The sequence below is a fragment of the Mustela lutreola genome, chromosome 11 (genome assembly GCF_030435805.1).
Source record: "Mustela lutreola isolate mMusLut2 chromosome 11, mMusLut2.pri, whole genome shotgun sequence".
Classification (NCBI taxonomy): Eukaryota; Metazoa; Chordata; class Mammalia; order Carnivora; family Mustelidae; genus Mustela; species Mustela lutreola.
The window spans coordinates 95142011-95160916 of NC_081300.1; the positions used below are offsets into that span (position 1 = coordinate 95142011).

General features: G+C 50.8%; 1 protein-coding gene across 9 annotated transcripts in view; it reads right to left on the bottom strand.

Annotated features, from left to right (window-relative positions):
- The window catches only part of KDM2B (lysine demethylase 2B), a 123155-nt gene that overhangs the window by 19836 nt on the left and 84413 nt on the right, over positions 1-18906 (bottom strand). For all 9 annotated transcript variants that reach the window (XM_059140433.1, XM_059140432.1, XM_059140435.1 and 6 more), the window contains one exon: positions 751-975. In XM_059140433.1, the coding sequence (XP_058996416.1) occupies positions 751-975 (225 nt within the window). The remainder of the gene's footprint in view (positions 1-750; positions 976-18906) is intronic.

The window sequence follows — 18906 nt, forward strand, 5'->3', positions numbered from 1 at the left end:
GGAGCTCACCCAGGAATCCTGTCCCTCCTGCTAAGCCTGCTCTCCCGCAGGAGCAGAGAGATCACATTGTTCCCACAGGGAGGACCCCGAGGCCGGCAGCAGCACCCTGTGAAAGGCAGAGCGAGCGTATATGCCGGACGGACCCACAGAGAGACCCCGGGACCACGCCAAGTTGTCAGTCTGCATCCACTGCACTGTCTTGGAGCAAGGCTGGGGGCAGTGAGAGGGTCCAGAGGGGCTGGCCAGACTCTCTGGCAGCCCAAGCTCCTGGGCACCATCAATCAGTCCTCTTTTTCCCGGGCAGGCCCCTCAGGAGGGGCACTGACCTTTCCCCGAGACCTCTGACTTTGAAGGCAGGACAGGAAGGAAGGGAGGGCCTAGAACCATCATGAACTGGACCATAAATGTTGGCAACGGGGTCACAGACAGGACAGGCTGACATCTCTAATGGCAGAGACTTCAAAGTACTCAGCCACCGAGGGGAGGAAGGAGTTCTAGGACCATCAGCCTAGGAAGAAAAGGGGGCCCAGGACCGCGAAGTGGGCCCTGCAGTCCTGCAATGTGGAATCTGAAACAGCGCGGCTCAGAGCCCCTGTTCTTGCCGCCGGGGGCACCTCTGAGGGGTTTCTGCTGCTGGAACACCCACTCTAAGTGAGAGGCCAGGCGACCGACAAGCGGGCGCTGGGGGCGCGGACCGGCGCTGGGAGGCGCACGCAGGGCGGCCCCGGGGCGCGTGGCCGCCGCACTCACCGCGATGCACTGCCGCATGATACAGCTCTGCTTCATGCGCCCGGGGCCCCCGAACTTCTTCATGTCCTTGCAGAAGTGGCACTCTCCGCACTCGGTCCGCAGGCAAGCCTCGCACTTGCGGCATCGCGTCCGGCGTCGGCGAGCTCCCGCCGTCGTCCGGTTGGCGGCCAACTTCACGGCGGAGGCCGGGCCCAGCTTCCCCTTGGGCCGACCTACTGCCCGGTTCTGCGGGAGAGCACACGGGATGGTGAGATGGGCCACAGGGCCGGCCAGACCCCACGGCGGGGGCCCGGGGGCTCGTGTTCCGCTCCCAACCCCAGGACCTCGGACAGCGGGCCTTACGGAGAAGCAGGGCCTTTACAGCGGCGATCCAACTGAAGTAAGGTCACTGCAGTGGGCCCTACTCCTGTAGGACCGGCGTCCCTATGAAACGGAGGGAGTGTGGGCCTCAGTTCCTGGGCCCAGGAACAGAGGGAGTGTGTGTGGAGACACAGGAAGGAGACTGCCGTGTGACTGGAAGAGTCTACAGGCCAAGGAAGCCAGCAGCCCCCAGCGGCTGGAAGAGACAAGGCGGGATGGCCCCGGGGTGTTAGGAGTGAGCACAGTCCTGCCAGTACCTGATTTCAGACTTCTGGCTTCCCAACTGAGAGACAAAGTTTCTGCTGTTTTAAGCGCCCCGGTTTTAGGTACCTCATTCCAGCAGCCCCAGAAAGTGAACAGAGGACACCCCGCTTCTGAGAGCACATCCTGGTTCAAAGACCCTTCTGCCACTGCCACATCTCAGCACAGGCCCCCCTTCCTGCCTCGTGCCAGGTTCTGCGTCCCCATGAGGCCACAAAGGGCCACACGGAAGGCCTCTGTCCCCTTGGCCAGGAACACAAACCTCCTCTCTACTCCAGGTGGCTGAGACCTAATCATTCTGCAGGCCCCAGTCTACAACTCTGCTTTCTTCTGACAGCCCTCTGTGCCCTCTCGTGTTCTGCGTTCTGGGGACCTCCTATGGGCTGTGTTCTCAGGGGGTTAAGCCTCTGCCTTCGGCTCGGGTCACGATCTCAGGGTGCTGGAATCAAGTCCCACCTCGGGTTCTCTGCTCGGTGGGGAACCCCCCCCACCCCACCTCTCTGCCTGCTTGTGATCTGTGTCAAATAAATAAATAAAATCTTTTTTTTTTTTTTTAAGATTTTATTTATTCATTTGACAGAGAGAGATGACAAGCAGGCAGAGAGGCAGGCAGAGAGAGAGGAGGAAGCAGGCTCCCTGCTGAGCAGAGAGCCCGATGCGGGGCTTGATCCCAGGACTCTGAGATCACGACCTGAGCCGAAGGCAGCGGCTTAACCCACTGAGCCACCCAGGCGCCCCAATAAATAAAATCTTTTTAAAAAAATATGTCTTGTCACCAGTGTCCTTTGACAAGATTGCCTAGCACAGGATATGCTCAGTAAACCAAAGTCTCGCAGAGTGAGACAGAAAGCCTAAGGAGCCTTGGCTTCTGAGCTCTTCTCTAAATAGGCTCCAAACGCTCTTTTCCCGCACTCAGAAGAAAACAGAGATGAACAGAAGAGCAGTGCTAAAATGCGGAACAGTGAACCAGTCAGCCACAGGTCCTGCCCAGAGTCCTGCTGTCTGGGGTGGGGGCCTCAGAGCCCCTTGCCAGCCAGGATCCGTGGGGAAGCTCCCAGGCCAGCAGCGGAGGACACCCTCACTCAGGTCCCCCGTGCACCTGGGACTGGAAGTGGGAGGGACCAGGACGGTAGTGTGTATTGTCTGAAGCACCTTTCCAAGCAGCAGGAGTCTGCTGGAAAAGGGTTCATCGGTCGGGGAGACACACTCCTTACCCCAAATTATGACTGGGTTGGCATCTAATAGCTTACAAAAGCCCCTTCGCGGGCAATTAATCTCAAGCCCGGTCCCAGCCTTTTTTTTTTTTAAAGATTTTATTTATTTATTTGACAGACAGAGATCACAAGTAGGCAGAGAGGCGGGCAGAGAGAGAGAGGAGGAAGCAGGCTCCCTGCTGAGCAGAGAGCCCGATGTGGGACTCGATCCCAGGACCTTGAGATCATGACCTGAGCCAAAGGCAGCGGCTTAACCCACTGAGCCACCCAGGCGCCCCGGTCCTAGCCTTTTAATTTTACTTGCCTGCCACACCTGAATCCCTAACAAATGCCCCTCTTGTTACTCTGTATCACAACAGTGTAAAGGGTCCTCCTTCCAGTGACCCCTCTACGCGCCACCACAGGGGCTATCTAGAAACCTATAACCACATCAGGAAGAAACACAGTCCACCTTCCCCTGTGAATAACGCCTCGCCATCAGCCATTTCTTCTGCAGTGCAGTGGTCCCTGCAGAGAGCTGAAAATCTCACACCACCCCGCTTTGGTATTGACACCTTAGATCCTTCCCTCCAATTTGTCTTCCTAGCACCCTGCGACATTCAAGGGAGCCCGGCTACTCTAGATCGTTATCCCCCTCAACTTGCTCTCAATTCCGAAGAAGAAGGGAGAAGCGAGACCTGGCTCCAGTGGCCCATCAGTCCTCGTCGACCCCACCTGGCCCCTGCTGCTCCCACAGAGCCCGCTCCACACTCACTCAGTCAGGGCCCCCCTCAGCTGTAGGGTGGCCCGGCCAGCGGCCCTGGTACCAGGGAGGGCCCTGTCACACACAGGAGGAACTTAGCAGCCCTGACACCGGGAGAGGGATGATCAGGCTACACATCACACGCGTCCATTCAGGTCAGGTACTGCTGCCAGATGAGTGGTTAAACACCAAAGTGTTCCAGAACGTCTGGAGTTGAGAATGGTACAAAGGGGCCATGGACCTGAACGCGAAGCAGCTGACCACAGAACAGCAAGTGTGCCAGACGGGAGCAGCCCCGTAAGGATGGCGGCAGCAGTGACAGTGGATATTTGCCGAGTGCCTCCTACTGTGATCATTTTACGTAAGACAGGACCTTATTTTCCCAACAAGAACCCCGTGAGAGATGCCATTTCTCAGACAAGGAGACTGGAGGGAGAGGTAAAGCGACTTGTCCTAGATGACAGAGCCCGCCGAGGACGATCACACAGCCCTGGAACGGGTCCAAGGTTAGCACCTTCCTCCACGCCCGTGGCAGGAGAGGTGCCAAAAAGAGGTATGGAAAAGCACACTCACTTCCAGAGAAACGGAAACCAGGAGTTTTTCCCTCTCTTCACAGCTCGTAAGAATGACTCTACCCCTATAAAGAGCACGTGTCCTAGAAGCAACTCACTCCTCTAATCCCCAAAACACAAGCGACAAGGTGGACAATTCTGAACCTCAAGTCGGGGAGACAGAGGGCAGCCCTGTCCGACCTCCAAGGACAAACCGGGGGTGAAGGGCTCAAACTATGACCCCCAGAGCAGGAGATTCTAAGGACCAGCTGCTTTGGTGAAAGACTGAAAAAAATTCCCAGAGTCCAAACCTGGCTCTTCCCTCCCACTCAGGAACATCAGGTATAAATAGCCTCTGGGCGCCTCTGGCCTAACTGACGGGGAGGACAGTGTCTCTCCGAGAAAAAACCTTGGGCCGATCCAGCCCAAGCTCATATGTGACTATGAGATGAGCCTACCTTCCAGTGCTTTCCAACGCACATTCCCACCCAGAGAAGCACTTCTCCAACCCTTGGAAAAAACAAATCCTCCTGGGTTCTGATGGCAGCTGAGCCACCCTGGAAAATGACAGAGTCAATGACAGACAACATCCTGGGAGAGGTGTGAGGAGGCCCTGTTTTCCGAAGACTTCGACTCAGGCCCTCTCCAGCCGGTTGCCAAGCTAAGTCTCAAGTTGCCAAGAGAAGCTGCTGCCGCCTGCAGCTTCATGGCCAGCTTTTGTGGGAAGTGGGCGCCAGGTGGCTTGTCAGGAGTCAGCTGAGCAACACCTGAAGTACAGGATCCTAAGACAGACCACCCAGAAAACCAACAGGTGAGAAAGACACTGGAGGGTCTCTAAGAAGGAAGATAAACAAGCGAAAGCCCTATCATTCTGGTATCAAGCTTCTGTCCTCATCTCTTCCGCATGGTATCTTAAGGTTCACAGCCCAATTCTAAACCCCACTCTATCCCACCTTTGCCCCTACTTGTTCAAGTAACCCAGAAGGCAACTTTAATTTCGGCATGACCTGATTTTCTCAGCAAAAAGGAATGATGGCAGCCACCAACTTTCACTTACAAACCAGCCTTCTCAATCCCAAGGCCACATGTTGATTTTATCAGCCCAGCTCCACCTGTTAAGGTAATCTGCAGTCCACATGCCCCCCTACACAAATCACAGTATTCCAACAATCTTCTCCACCAGCTACTCGTAAGCATCTTCCTTAAAGGCAACATCAGTCCAGTAGTTCTTTTATTCATTCCACAAATACTTACGGAGTCCCTCCTACCCATCAGATCCTCTCCTGAATATTCATGGACAGAACCTCTTCAGTCCCTCATCTCTAAAACTCTGGGATTAAAATTACTTGGAGTAACCTAAATTAACGAAAAACATCCCATGTTCATGGATTCAAAGACAATACTGTCAGGATGGCAATACTCCCCAAAATATCAATAGATTCAATGCAATCCTTATCAAAGTCCCAGCTGGATTTTTGTAGAAACTGACAAGGTGATCCTAAAACTCAAGGGAAAATGCCAGGGACCTGGAAAGGCCACAGCGATCTTGAAAAAAGAATAAAGTTAGAGGGGCACCTGGGTGGCTCAGTGGGTTAAAGCCTCTGCCTTTGGCTCAGGTCATGATCTCAGGGTCCTGGGATCGAGCCCCACATCGGGCTCTCTGCTCAGCGGGGAGCCTGCTTCCTCCTCTCTCTCTGCCTTGCCTCCCTGCCTACTTGTGATGTGATCCCTGTCAAATAAATAAATAAACTTTAAAAAAAAAAAGAAAAGAAAACAAGCCCTTAAAAAAAAAATAAAGTTGAAGGATTAATAAGTCCTGATTTCAAAACTTAGTACAAATCTACAGTAAACAAGACCATGTGGTACTGACATAAGGACACACAGATCAATGGAATTGAGAGTCCAGAAATAAACTCTTTTAGTATTTATGACCAAACAATTTTCAGTGACCAAGTGATTTTCAACAACTGTGTCAAGGCAATTTAGTTGGGGGAAGATAGTCTTTTTAACAAACGGTGCAGGGACATGCAAAAAGAATGAAGCTGGACCCTACCTTATACTATATGCAAAAGTGACCTCCAACATGGATCAAAGACCTAAATGTAAGAGCTAAAATTATAAAACTTAGAAGAAAACAAAAGGGTAAATCTTTATGACCTTGATTTCTTGGATAGGACGCCAAAAGTACAGGCAACAAAAGAAAACAGAAGAAATGGACTTCAAAACTAAAAACTTTTGTGCTTAAAGGGGGCACACTCCGGTGAAAAGAATGGGAGAACTTACTACCAATAGTATATCTAGTAATGGACTAGTACCTAGAATATATAAAGAACTGCAACAATTCAACAACAAAAGGACAAACACCCCAATTTGAAAATGGGCAAAGGTTTTAAATAGGAATTTCTTCAAAAACATATACGGGGTGCCTGGGTGGCTTAGTCAGTTAAGCATCCGACTCTTGATTTCAGGTCAGGTCCTGACCTCAGGGTTGTGAGACTGAGTATCATGGCAGGCTTGGCGCTGGGCATGGAGCCTGCTTATGATCCTCTCTCTTCCTCCCCCCGCCTCGCCCCCTGCCACATGCTTTAAAACAAAACAAACCCCCAAAACCCATATATACAAATAGGGAATAAGCACATGAAAAGATGCTCAACGTCACTAGCCAACAGAGCCTACAATCCACACTGGAGACTCATTTCACACATTCACCCACCTGCCTACCCAAGTGGTTGCTGGTTGAGAACTATGTACCCGAGTCAGTGCTAGGTGCTGGGACTACAGAGATGAATATGTTCCTTACTCTTAAAGGCATTACGGTGGGGTGGGAGGGGGTGGGGAGTGGGGAGAGAAAAAAGGTAACTATGTAAATGCAATGCAATGTGATGTGATAGGATGATGATATTTAAAAATAACACTGACTGAAGTCATTGCTCTTTTCAACATTTGCCATCAGTAATCTACAAGAAATTATCTCCATTCAGAAGTGAGGAAACTGAGGCACAGCAGAGTTAAGTCATCTGCCTCATGTTATATGGCCAATGAACGAGAAGCCAAGATAGGAGTCTGAGCAGGGGCTCTAAAGCCTGGACCCTGACATGCTGAGCCTCATCTCACTAGGAAAGGAGGTTCGGAGGAGGGTCATACACACAGGAGGTAGTGACAAAGGGTCTTAAGGGAGAACAGGCCTCTGCACTGGGACAGGGGTGGGGTAGAGAGCAGATAGTCTAGGCGGAAGGAAGAGTAGTAAGATAGAGATGTGAAACTACACGGCACATTCAGTAGCCTGATATGGCTACTGGAAAATAGCCGTGAGATGGCAGGAGCCTAATCCTGCAGGGCCTCATAGGACACAGAGAAATGGTGTCCCCTTCAGGAGCAACATGATCACATTTTGGCACGTGTGTGAGTATTTTTTGGGAGGCTGAGCAAGGTGAAAGGCGGGGAGAAGAGATGAAGACACTACAGGAGCCCAGGCTGAAGATGATGAAGGCACGGAGCGGGGACAATTCAGATGTTCTAGAAGGAGACCCATGAGGCTGCCTGAACATGGGGTGTGCAGGCAGGAAGAGTCCTGAAAAGCTCTGAGGTTTCCGGCTTGAGCAACAGGAGAACATGGGGCTTAGGAGAGGAGAGATCAATGACTCCATCATCCACACGCAGACTCTGAGGGGCCAAAGGATGTTCAAGGAAAGTGGCCGGCAGGCAGGAGGGCCCAGAGCCCGTACACAACTGGGAGTCAGCATCAGTACTGTTAAACTAGTTAAATCCATGAGGTTGTCCAGGGAGAAAAGGCAGAGTGAAAAGAGGATCCTGGACACTACATTCAAGACTACAAATATTCAAGGACCAGCGCAAATCACCAACCTGTGGAGGAATGGCCAGAAAGGCGGGTAAGGCAGAAGGTTGTGTCATCACTGAACCACCCGGGGAAGAATTTCAAGAAGGGAAGACTGTCAAGACGGGTCAGTGAGAAGAACAGTGAAACATGGTTGTGTTTTTACAATTAAGACAGTTCCAGGTTTCCTAGCAAGCTACTCCCAACAGCAGCACACTGACATTGAGCCCCCACAAGGGGTAGCCACAGCCCCCCAAACATGCTAATGTCATATTCCACTGCATAACAGATTCATCTCAACATATGCCTGTTCCCAAATCTTCGTGCATCATGGACATTTCAGGAAGAGTCAGATTTTAGTAGCTTCGTGGGGTCTCTTCACACACACCTGTAGACTCCAGGGAGGGCTTTGGTTTGTTTATATACTAAGGGTAAGAAGCAAGAGAATAAAAACACAACAGTTATCAGAAACCCAGGGGAGGAGAAGACCTCTGGAGAATTTGAGGAAAGCTAAGGACCTTTTCCCAGAAAAACGCACACGAAGTCACCAACCTTTGCATAAAATTTCAGGAAGGTTCAGGGATCCCAGTCTTAAAATCTCACTAAGAAGCTCTAATGAGTAACACATTAGTTATGGCAGCATATACTTCTGAAAGATTTTCCTCTTCATAATTTTGTAATTGTTACTTTTTTTGAAACGAACAACAATCTGTTATTATTATTGTTATTATTTTTAAGTGGGCTTCACACCCAGCATGGGGTCCAACTCAGGGCCTCAACTCATGACCCTGAGATGACCAAGACCTGAGCTGGTACCAAGAATTGGATTCTAACTGACTGAGCTACCCAGATGCCCCAACAATCACTTTTGGTTTAAAATAAGGAACGAAGCTACTTTCAGTTCAAGGGTTAAAAATAAAACAACAAGATGGAACAAGAAATTCTCATTAACAGCCATTCTTTAAGGGGCATCTCCTTAAACTGAAAACAGCTAAAGAATCTTCTGACACATTCTGCACTGGAGAAGCAAATCAAGTCCATGGGAGAAGGCCCAGCTAAGAGTGAGCACCGGCAAAGGGCATGCAAGGGGTCTCCTCCCACGCACCATCACCCCCTCACTCCTGGGAGCAGGGGGGACACACTGGCTGCTGTGGAAAGGAGTGGGGCAGACAGGACTAAGGAAGCCCGATGCTACCCAGGTGGGGACAAAAGACTTGCACAGAATGTCAAGATGGACAGGCAAAATTCTGATGAGGGGTGGTAGTGAGGGGCTAGGTGCAGCTGCTGGAAATTACAACTGGGCAGTAGTAATTTCCCAACAGGGCCTCCACTGGGCTCTTCACACAGCAGGCGGGGAGTGTGCCTGTGTGCCTATAATCCAAGACTTCTACCCCTCTTTGAAGGACATGTTACAGATCAGTGGGGTCTGGAGCCCACCCAGAGACTCACTCACCTGTGGAAGACATAAATGCTTTTGAGATCCTTAGAGGAAGTCCCTGTTCTCAGGCCCATGAAACCTGGAGGCTGGGAAAACTAGTGAGGAAGGAAGAGGAAGAGGCAGGGAGCCCTAAGCCACAGCCTGGAGCTTCTGCAAATGCAAGGTCCCTTGCTGACAACCATCCTCTGTTGTTAATATGGGAAAAATCAGCTGCCCTTTGACCTGGCTAAGGAGTCACCTCAATACTCCTGTGTGGGACAAATCATCTTAAAGCAAACCTTGAGAACACTGCTGACAGCTCCCGAAGAGCCACACAGAGCTAACTGATGGGTGGAGGAGGAAAGTAATCTGGCTGCAGGGAGTACAGGTCCTCTCCTGATGGGAGTCTCTCTCAGGAGTGGCAGACCTGAAAACGTGGTTTTTTAGCCCAGAGACATATGAAGTCTTGTCTCATACACTGTCAAAGATTGTATCTACCATAGGCCGCAGGGTGTGGCCAAATTAAAAAAAACCAAAACAAAACAGGTAACAGGAACCTCAATCCTGAAACACCAATGAGAAGTCAACACTGAACACAAGTGACTTATGAATGAGAAGATGCAGGAAGGATTAGGCAGATCCAAACTGAACTGAGAAATTTTCAAACCAAGACTTGGTGCAAACCACGACGCCAGAACCATTCCCACACGGTGCTATACTAACTTGATAAAAGTTCCAAGACAAAACCACTTGGGTTGTCTCCGGGTTAATCCAATTGGTAAAACCAGTGAGATTCAGGAACACCGTAAAGGTAGATGCATGTGCCTGAAAAATACCCAGCAAAACTTAGAAAACAATAAAGTGTAACGAAAGAATAAAATCTAACTTCGTTAGATAAAACCACTTAATGATGTGTGTGATACAATTTATGTGCAGCACCCACAGCACTTCCTCATGGAAGAGAAAAACGCTCCCACATCGCGGCCTGAACATTCCAAAATATCTTTATTCCAGGGAGGAAAGACATCCAGGATTATAAATAAGCATCTTATTCACCTGGTCCCGTGCCCGCATGATAACTCAACCCACCCCATGCTTAATTCCTCGGACAAGTCTACCTAGCCTGTGCCCTGTTGCAAATATTGCGCTGATTACATTCCGTAAATCCTCAACTTTCTTCCCTCGCTTCCTAAACACGAATCTTCCCGGAGTAAATTCACGCAGTAAACACACCCAGGGCTTTGTTTTATACACAGATTTCTCCCCCCAGGTCCCAAGAGAGGCTGCTTTCCCTTCTAAACCCAACGGAGGCCAAATACTGCCATCTGGGGTCACGGCTTCCTCCCGCCCGGCCGCGGCGGAGCGCACTCGCCGGGTTCCGGATTCCCCGCGCCGGCCCGAGGCTCGCACCCCTTCCTGTCTCCGTCTGCCCACGGCGGGCGGCGGGCGCGCGGCGCCCAGACAAAAGCTCGGGCCGTCGGGCCCACGGGCCCCGGCGTCCTCCAGCCCCGAGGCCGAGGGTCCCGGTGCAACTTTGCAAACAGAAAGGAGGGAGGCGCCGGCGGCCGCAGGTCCGGGTGCGCCCGGGGCGGCCGGCACGCGCGTGGGCCGCGGGCAAGGGCGCGAGGGGAGGGCGAGGCGAGCCCTGGCCGCCAGCGCCGGCGCCCACAACTTGCCCGCGGGCCATGGCCCGCGCCCCGCAGGGCCCGCCCGACGGCGAGGCCCACATTGTCCCCGCGGCACGGCCGGCCACCCTCCCGCACCGCCGCTCGCACACGCCCCCTGCCCGGGCCGGCTGCGGGGCCCGCGGCGCCCCGGCGGCCGCCGGCCTGCCGCGCTCCTCCACGCCCCGCTCGGGCCCGGCCCTGGCGGCCCCGCCGGCGGCGGCTGCAAAACTTTCTCCTCATCGCCGCGGCGGCGGCGTCGCGGCCGCCCCGGGCGCGTCAGTCGGTCGGTCGGGAGGTCGGCGGGCGGGCGGGCGGCGGGTCCCTCCCTCAGCCCCACCCCGGGCCGCCGACCTGGTCCGGCTCCGATTCATAGTCGTCGTCCTCGGCGCTCACGGACATGGCCATGGCTCATGGTGGGCCCAGGCTCGCGCGCGCTGACATGGCTGGAGCGGCGCCGCCGCCGCCGCCGCCCGCCCGGAGCAGGCTCGGCTCGCCCTGGCTCGGGCTCGGGCTCGGGCTCGGGCTCGGGCGCCTGCTGCCGCGAGGAGGGAGCCGCGCCGCGCGCCTCGCACGCCCGCGCGGGAGGGGGCGGGGAGGGGCCGGCGGGAGGTGGGGGGGGGGGGCCGGGGCGCTCATGCATATGCATGAAGCGAGCCAGGAAGGGGCTGGCCCCCCGGGCCTGCGGGCCAATGGCGCGGCCGCGGCGCTCGGGCCGCACACAAAGGGAGCCCGGCCTGCGGTGACATGGGGGCGGGCCCGCCGAGGGCGGCCCCTCGCGGCCGGCGCGCGGGGACTGGGACTGCGTGGGGGCGTGCCCCACGGCCCGCCCGGCCCGCGCGCCACGGGATGCACATGGGTGGCTGCACGCCGCCGCCGCTCTAACAGGAAATGCACGCCCGACCTGGGGTGGGGTCTTTTGTGTGGTCCGGCGGGGCGTCTCGCGGGAGCCCGGGGGCGCACAGGCCACGGGGGATGGCTCTGCACGCGACACCGGGCAGGAGTCCCTGTGCACCCGGCAGCGGGCACACGGGCTCCCGGGTTTGCACATGCTCTGGGACCAAGACCTGATGTCCGCGAACCCGGGAGTCCCGTACCCGGAGCTTGCAGGCCCGCTGGCCTTGGATACGGTCCGGTCCGGGGGCCCAGTTTCCCCCGGAAAGCGGGCAGTTGGGTTGGGCCGGTCCCCTGACACGGTCCTCGCTGCCCTGAGGTTTGCCTTGGCAGATGGAGAGGGAGTCAGCGTGAAACGTACGGTGGTGCTGGTGGGAGTTCCCATAGCGCTGCCTGACTTTGAGGTTGAGAGAGAGAGAACGCCCTGAATGCACTCTGCCCCGAGGTGGGTGCCCCACCCTCTTGGACAGGAACCCTCCTTCAGGTGGTGTCCTGGAGGTGATGCGCGCTGGTAGAGCTACAGGCCTGAACCCAGTTCTCCTAGGAGATTAGCAGCACCCGGAGGCTGGCTCAGAAGGTGTGGGTTTCTAAATTCTTTAGACTGTAAAGGTTCCTCTTAATGCTTAATCCAACAGCAGCCCACTCCTGCAGAAAACTGTTACTGGAAATCCAGACTGAGGTTCATTAAGAAAAAAAAAAAAAAAAAAGTATGGGTTTTATGCCCACAGCCCTTATCCTGAAGAAGGTGCTCTGACCATTAACTAGAGGGATCAATGCTGTTTCAAGCATCAAAACCACAGCTAAACTCAAGACAAGGAGTGGGAGGGCTTAGCTGGGCAGCTGGTGCAGCTATCATCTAACCAGGAATGTTCAAGATAACACTAAACAGGCATACCCGTACCTGCTCAGTTTCTTCATCTAGAAAATGGGAAGGTTTGCCCAACCCAAGGATGAGCATCCTTCTGCAAAGAGATCAAAGGCTTTCCCAAGAAAAAGCTCATTAGCTGTGAAATCTGGTGATCAACTCTGCAGTGTTGTCCAACTGTTATTCATGCCCAGGCCACTGGCCATGAAATCCACTGTGAGAACGGAAGGGACCCATAGGCAGGTCATGGCCTGGGCTTTCAAGGAAGTCAGAATGCGTGTGGCAGAGACCTTGTAAATAAAACTCAGGAGGCTTCCAGCAGGGAGTCGGCAGGAAGGAGTGAACAGGGATGTCAGTTTTACCGAGTGCATTTTGAAGTCTGTATGAAGTTTATACACCCACTGACACTATGGGAAGAAATCCCAGGAGATTTGCTCTTTACTGAAACATATCTATTCCGAGTTTCCTTCCTCCCTTCTTAAAGTTTTCACAACCCACTCAAGATTAACAAAAACAAAAAGCAAAAGCATATCCCCCTCCTCCACCTTACTCCATCCCCAAAGATCTCAGCTTTTAGAAAAAGCTATGGTGATAGACGGAAGTGTGTAACTGATGACCTCTTAGGAGCCATTCTACCGGGGAGGAAGCCCCTTTTTTTAAAAAGGGGAGGGGCTGATAAAATGCTAATCATGCTTTCACTTCATTGTCATTCACTGTGGTCAGAACGGCAAAGGTACAAAGATACCCAAATACCATAATCCATCGAGAGAGGTAAGGAAGTGGAACTTTTTTTTGAAGGTCTCTCGCATTGCTTATCAGGAGTGCAAGATTACTTAGACCTGTCTTTGGGCTGATTTCTTCTGAACAATTCAAAGCTCTCTTCTGTATTTAAGGAAGTAAAAAGACACGGTTCTCATTTATCATGGCACAAAGAAGAGAAAGGGAAAATGTTGATAAACAGAAGCTGGGGTAACGCAGACTTCCTTCCACCACACCATTTCTGAACTAAAAGGGGCCTCAACCAGACCCCCTCACTTCACAAGTGAGGAAATGGAGACCCAAAGAAAATGAGGAAGTAGCTCTTAAGCCCAGGGTCCCTTATATAATAATACCACCACCGAGAGACAGCCCCCCACCACCACCTTCCAAGGATTCAGAGAGTAATAGCAGCTAATATTTACTAACCATGGTTGAAGGGCTAGAGCCAGTGCTGAGTGTTCTGTACATTACCTCATTTATCCCTTTAAGCAGTCCCATTAGGTATGTACTACTGTTCACCTGTTTTATAGAAGAGGAAACTGAGGCATATCGCTGCTCAGAAATGAAAGGACCTGGATCCGAACCCGCAGGCAGCTGGAGTCCGGAGCCTGGAGCCTGGGCTGTTAATTCCACCCCTCTAATGCCTCCGGCCATGGACAAAAGAAAAAGATGCCAAATGAGACCAGATGTAAGAATCCAAGTAAAAATTCAAACTTAATGTTGAATTAAATTAACTGTCCCTTATTAAATTTTGTAAACTCTGTACTCCCGGTTCAAATTCAGTTTCAAAGCAGGTAGGTATGGTTCTGGTAATCTTTGGTAACCAAACTGCTGTCTGATCATCTGTCAGGGGCCAACTCTGAAAGTAGGAAAACTCGATTAAGACACGATAATGCAGTGGGTTCTCTCCAGACGTAAGGAGGCTCGTGCCAGCCACTATCCTAACACCTTTTAAAAATTTCTCTTCTGACCTTGCGAAGAACTTCTTAATCTGCTTCCCTTGATCAAGTTTCCTTTAGCTAATCAGCACACACAATTATCCGACATTTGTTTTGTCTTAATAATATGCTGAACCATATTTAAAATACATTATGCTAGCCATGGCCCAGTAGGATTGTGATCTGAAAATTTAGTGTTTACATTGTGCTTTAGGCTTATCCTTCCTCCCTCTTGACCTCATCTTTGAGTGACCCTCGGAGCTGAAAACTCTCCCAGCTCCACTTAGCTAAGGCTTATGTTCTTAGAAAGAGCTTCCCGAAGCTCATGCCACTCGGGCAGTTGGTGCCCGCCCTGAGCCAGGAGGATCCAGAACTTCCACCAAGTGGTGAGGAAATAAACAAAAACACATGGGAGCCCAATCAGCCTTGGTCACAGTGAGCACCCATTTCTCTGTTTTCTCTCCGAGTGTCATTTAATTTTCTGGTCTGCCTATCAGATCATGAGACACCAGGAATGACCCCTGTTGGCCGAGAGACTGTGCCCAGAATCAGCCACGCTGTCTCCAGTGCGAGCACAGGTGGTGAGTTTAGGTCCTTGGGGACAAGGGACAAGCTGCCCCGGAGGCTCTGGACTTCCCTAGGACAAGGGTCTCTCCTATACCTGGCCCCTTTCCTTGGGCCCATGTCGAAAAGGGCATGGCTAAAGCTTGGGAACGTAATTCCCCAGAGGATCAGGGCAGAAAAAGAGAATGGATTCTCTCTGTCCAGACCAGCAGCTGGCTGGCATTCTCCTGAACCAAAGGACCCCATTTGTGTAAACATGTCCCTAAAGAAGGAACAGAAATGACAGAACAGGCACGCTAAGAGGATCTTCCTACTGTCCTACTGCAAGTAATAATTTATATTTAACAAGCAACAGAGAATGCTTGCTTCAGTTAGTTTACTGTATTTTGCCATTTGTCTCTCTTTCAATAGGGTTTTCCCCCCTTAATGGCAAACGGTCTCTTGGAGAATTATTTTTCTAATAAAATGTAAATAAGAGAAATTTTTACATTGTGTCACAGTGCAGCTTAGGAGTGACTCCAGGGTCGTCTGGATTATGGTTCAAAGACTTGTCTGGGTGACAGACCAAGGGCTGCAGTGATTTCTGCTGAGGAAATTACTAATGTTATTTAATTGCTTTCTATTTTCCCCCTGGAGAGTCATTCCACAAGCATTTAAAAACCACGCATATTTGTCATAGGGGTCCTTTAAACAGACTGAGCTTTCTGTCCAGTGGGGTTCCTCTCCTATAATGTCTCTTTACGTTACCAAAATCGAACAACAAATATTTACATTCACTGGAAGATTTGTGATGGGGCACGAGTGTTTTTGGTTTTTTTTAGATTAGCTAATTTAACAGGTGATAGGCAGTGATCTGAGAAATATTTTCCCCACCATCCACCCCATTTTCAGGTCATTTGCTGACCTAAGGAAGTTACTTCCCTTTTCTACTCATTGCCCTACAAAAATCCAGGCTAAGGCTGAGCACTCCATTTGGATGCGATAAATGAGTTCACTTGACAAGCCCCTCTCCCCTGGGTCTTGGGGCGGGGGCATCGGAGGGGCTAAAAATACATAAAATGCCAGCATCATTCTGGTACTTCGGTAACTTAAAAACATTTTTCTTATTAACAAGACCCAATCCCCCTCCCATCATCTGTCTCACCAGCATCCAGCTGAGAATTGGGATGCAAAGTTCTGTGTTTTCAGAGTTTTCAAAGGAAAACACTAAATCCAAAGATCACTCAAGACAGGGCAGTCAACAGAGAGACAAGGCGCAAAAATGGAGTAAAAGTGTGTTTGTTGTCAATAAGTCGCTCTGCTTGCGAGCGACAGCCGAACTTCCATTCACTGATGAATGGGAGGACAAAATGCGGAAGAGCTATACAAGGGGATACATATGTATATATTTTTTCACTGGCCACCACTTAAGAGTGATGTTAAGTTCCTATTCCTTTTTTTTTTTAAGATTTTTTATTTATTAGGCTGAGAGAGAGAGAGATCACAAGTAGACAGAGTTCCTATTCCTGAAACGTAACCTGGCTGGGAAATGTAGGCCCTCACCCTGGGGGTGTGTTGAAACGAAGGAAACCAGAGAGTTGGATCTTCTCTTAAAGGAGCTGCTAACAGGCACTGTGGGGGTGGGATGGGCTCTGATGGAGCTCTGATGCCTTTCATTTAGGGAAGCCTGAGAAATGCAAATGTACAGTGGCTGGTTTGGTGAGATCTAGGGATAGAGGAACTCTCTCTCTCTCTCTCTCTCTCTCACACACACACACACACACACACACACACACACATGCTTTGACTAGAGCCATAGCCTCTCTTCATTTACCATTCTTGCTTTCCTTGAAAAATGGCTCATTTCCAGCAGGCCAATTTGCCTAGAAAAGCCCCCTGGATCTATGAAAAGCCATGAGTTTATCATGACATTCAGTGCAGAAAAAGCCTGACAAGTTCATCTGTCACCATTTGAGGCGGCCATTAAACCAACTTCTTAGTTTGAGAATTGGTATTTAAGAGGGAAGGAATTGAGCATGCCTACTGTCTTTTCAGGAATAACTGTGTTTAAGTGTAGCTGCAACTCATAAGGGAAAACCCTGCCCCCCCCCAAATCCAACTCAGTGATGTAAGCCAACTTTTTCTCAGTAATATTGGGGAGAGGGGGAGGGGGAGGGGCCAGCGAATTCACGAGGGAGGGATGATAGACTTTAAAGTTTCATTCTCATCTCCTGATAAAATTATCGAATGATCAGCTGGTACTAAAACCATCGGGGAAGGATGGGAGGGGCCCCATGTTTCCCTTTCCAGACTATTCTCCGGAGGAAAGAAGGACAAAGCTAACTGAATAATGGGGTATCAGATCACCATCACCTTAATCCACAACCTATGACACTGAACTTGAACCAAGCCTTCAGATCTACTTTCCAGTTTACAGAAATTACAAGAGATAGTGGGAAAACCACATGACACAAGGAAGCAATCAGACAAATGCATAGAGCGGGATATTCTGCAGGACAGATGGTTCTGTCTTCTCTACAAATCAATGTCCTGAGAAAGGTCTGGATTGAGAGAGAATTGAAAACAGATTCTGCGTACGGGCCTGGATGGGAGCCTGGTTTGTATAAAGCATCTGCGAAGGATGATTTGGGAAATCTCAGTATGACCAGGCATTAGGTGGCATTAAGGAACTGTAAATTTTGGTAACGTGTAATCACACGGACTTCAGCTGTGTAGAAAAATAATTAGTCTTTTGCAGAGATGCAAACTAAGTATCAGGTTAGGTAGGGGACACAATGTCATGACGCCCATAACTTTCTAAAGAATATTTCTGCGTAAAAAAATAAAGTGAGTTCAAAGAAAGTGATGCCCATCCCTGCACACCCATTAGGGTAGCTGTTCTCAAGACCAGAAAGTCACAAGTCTCCGCAAGGATGTGGAGACACTGGAGCCCTTGTGTACTCTTGGTGAGCATATAAAATGAAAAAATCATACGGCCACTATGGAAAATGGTATGGCAGTTCCTCAAAAAATGAGATGTACAATGACCGTATGAGCCAGCAGTTCCGATTCTGGGTGTACCTCTCTCAAAGATGAGGTTCACAGCAGCACGATTCACAGTAGTCAAAGCTGGAAGCAACCCGAGTGCCCACGGGTCGATGAACGAACAAACACAATGTGGTCTTTGCAGACACTGATGCATACTGTTAGCTTGAAAGGGGAAGGGGGGGGGCACCTGGGTGGCTCAGTGGGTTGAGCCTCTGCCTTTGGCTCAGGTCATGATCTCAGGGTCCTGGGATCGAGCCTGGCATCGGGCTCTCTGCTCAGCGAGGAGCCTGCTTCCCCTCCCTACTTGTGATCTCTCTCTCTGGCGAATAAATAAAAATAAAATAAAATAAAATGAAAGGGGACGGGGACTCAGACACCTGCTACAACCTGGATGAACCTCGAGGACATTAGGCTGAGTGAAATGAGCCACTCACACAAGGACTGACAGATATGATTCCACTAACATGAGGTACAGAATTCATAGAAATGGTAAGCAGAAGGGGAGTTGCCAGGGGCTGAGGGAGGAGGAATGGGGATTGAGTGTTCAAGGGGTCTAGAGTTTTACTTGCAGATGACAAAAAAAGCTCTGGTGAGGGACAGGAATGATGATTACATAACCATCAGAATGTACTTAATGCCACTGAACTGTATACCTTAAAAAGGGTCAGTCAATTTGGTTATATATTTTTTCCCACAATTAAAAAAATATGATAAAAGTCAGGGCGCCTGGGTGGCTCAGTGGGTTAAGCCTCTGCCTTCGGTTCAGGTCATGATCTCAGGGTTCTGGGATCGAACCCCGCATTGGGCTCTCTGCTCAGTGGGGAGCCTGCTTCCTCCTGTCTCTCTCTCTCTCTGCCTGCCTCTCTATCTACATGCGATCTCTCTCTGCAAATAAATAAATAAAATCTTTTAAAAAATATGATAAAAAAAAAAAATCAAAGAAAAAGAAAGAAAGCACACCCTCCCCCAGAAGGACAGATCAAGAGGGAACACTGAAACCCACAAGCCTCTGGGAGGTACCATCCCGTCCCATAAACATTAACCAAGACAGAACTGAATCTAAAC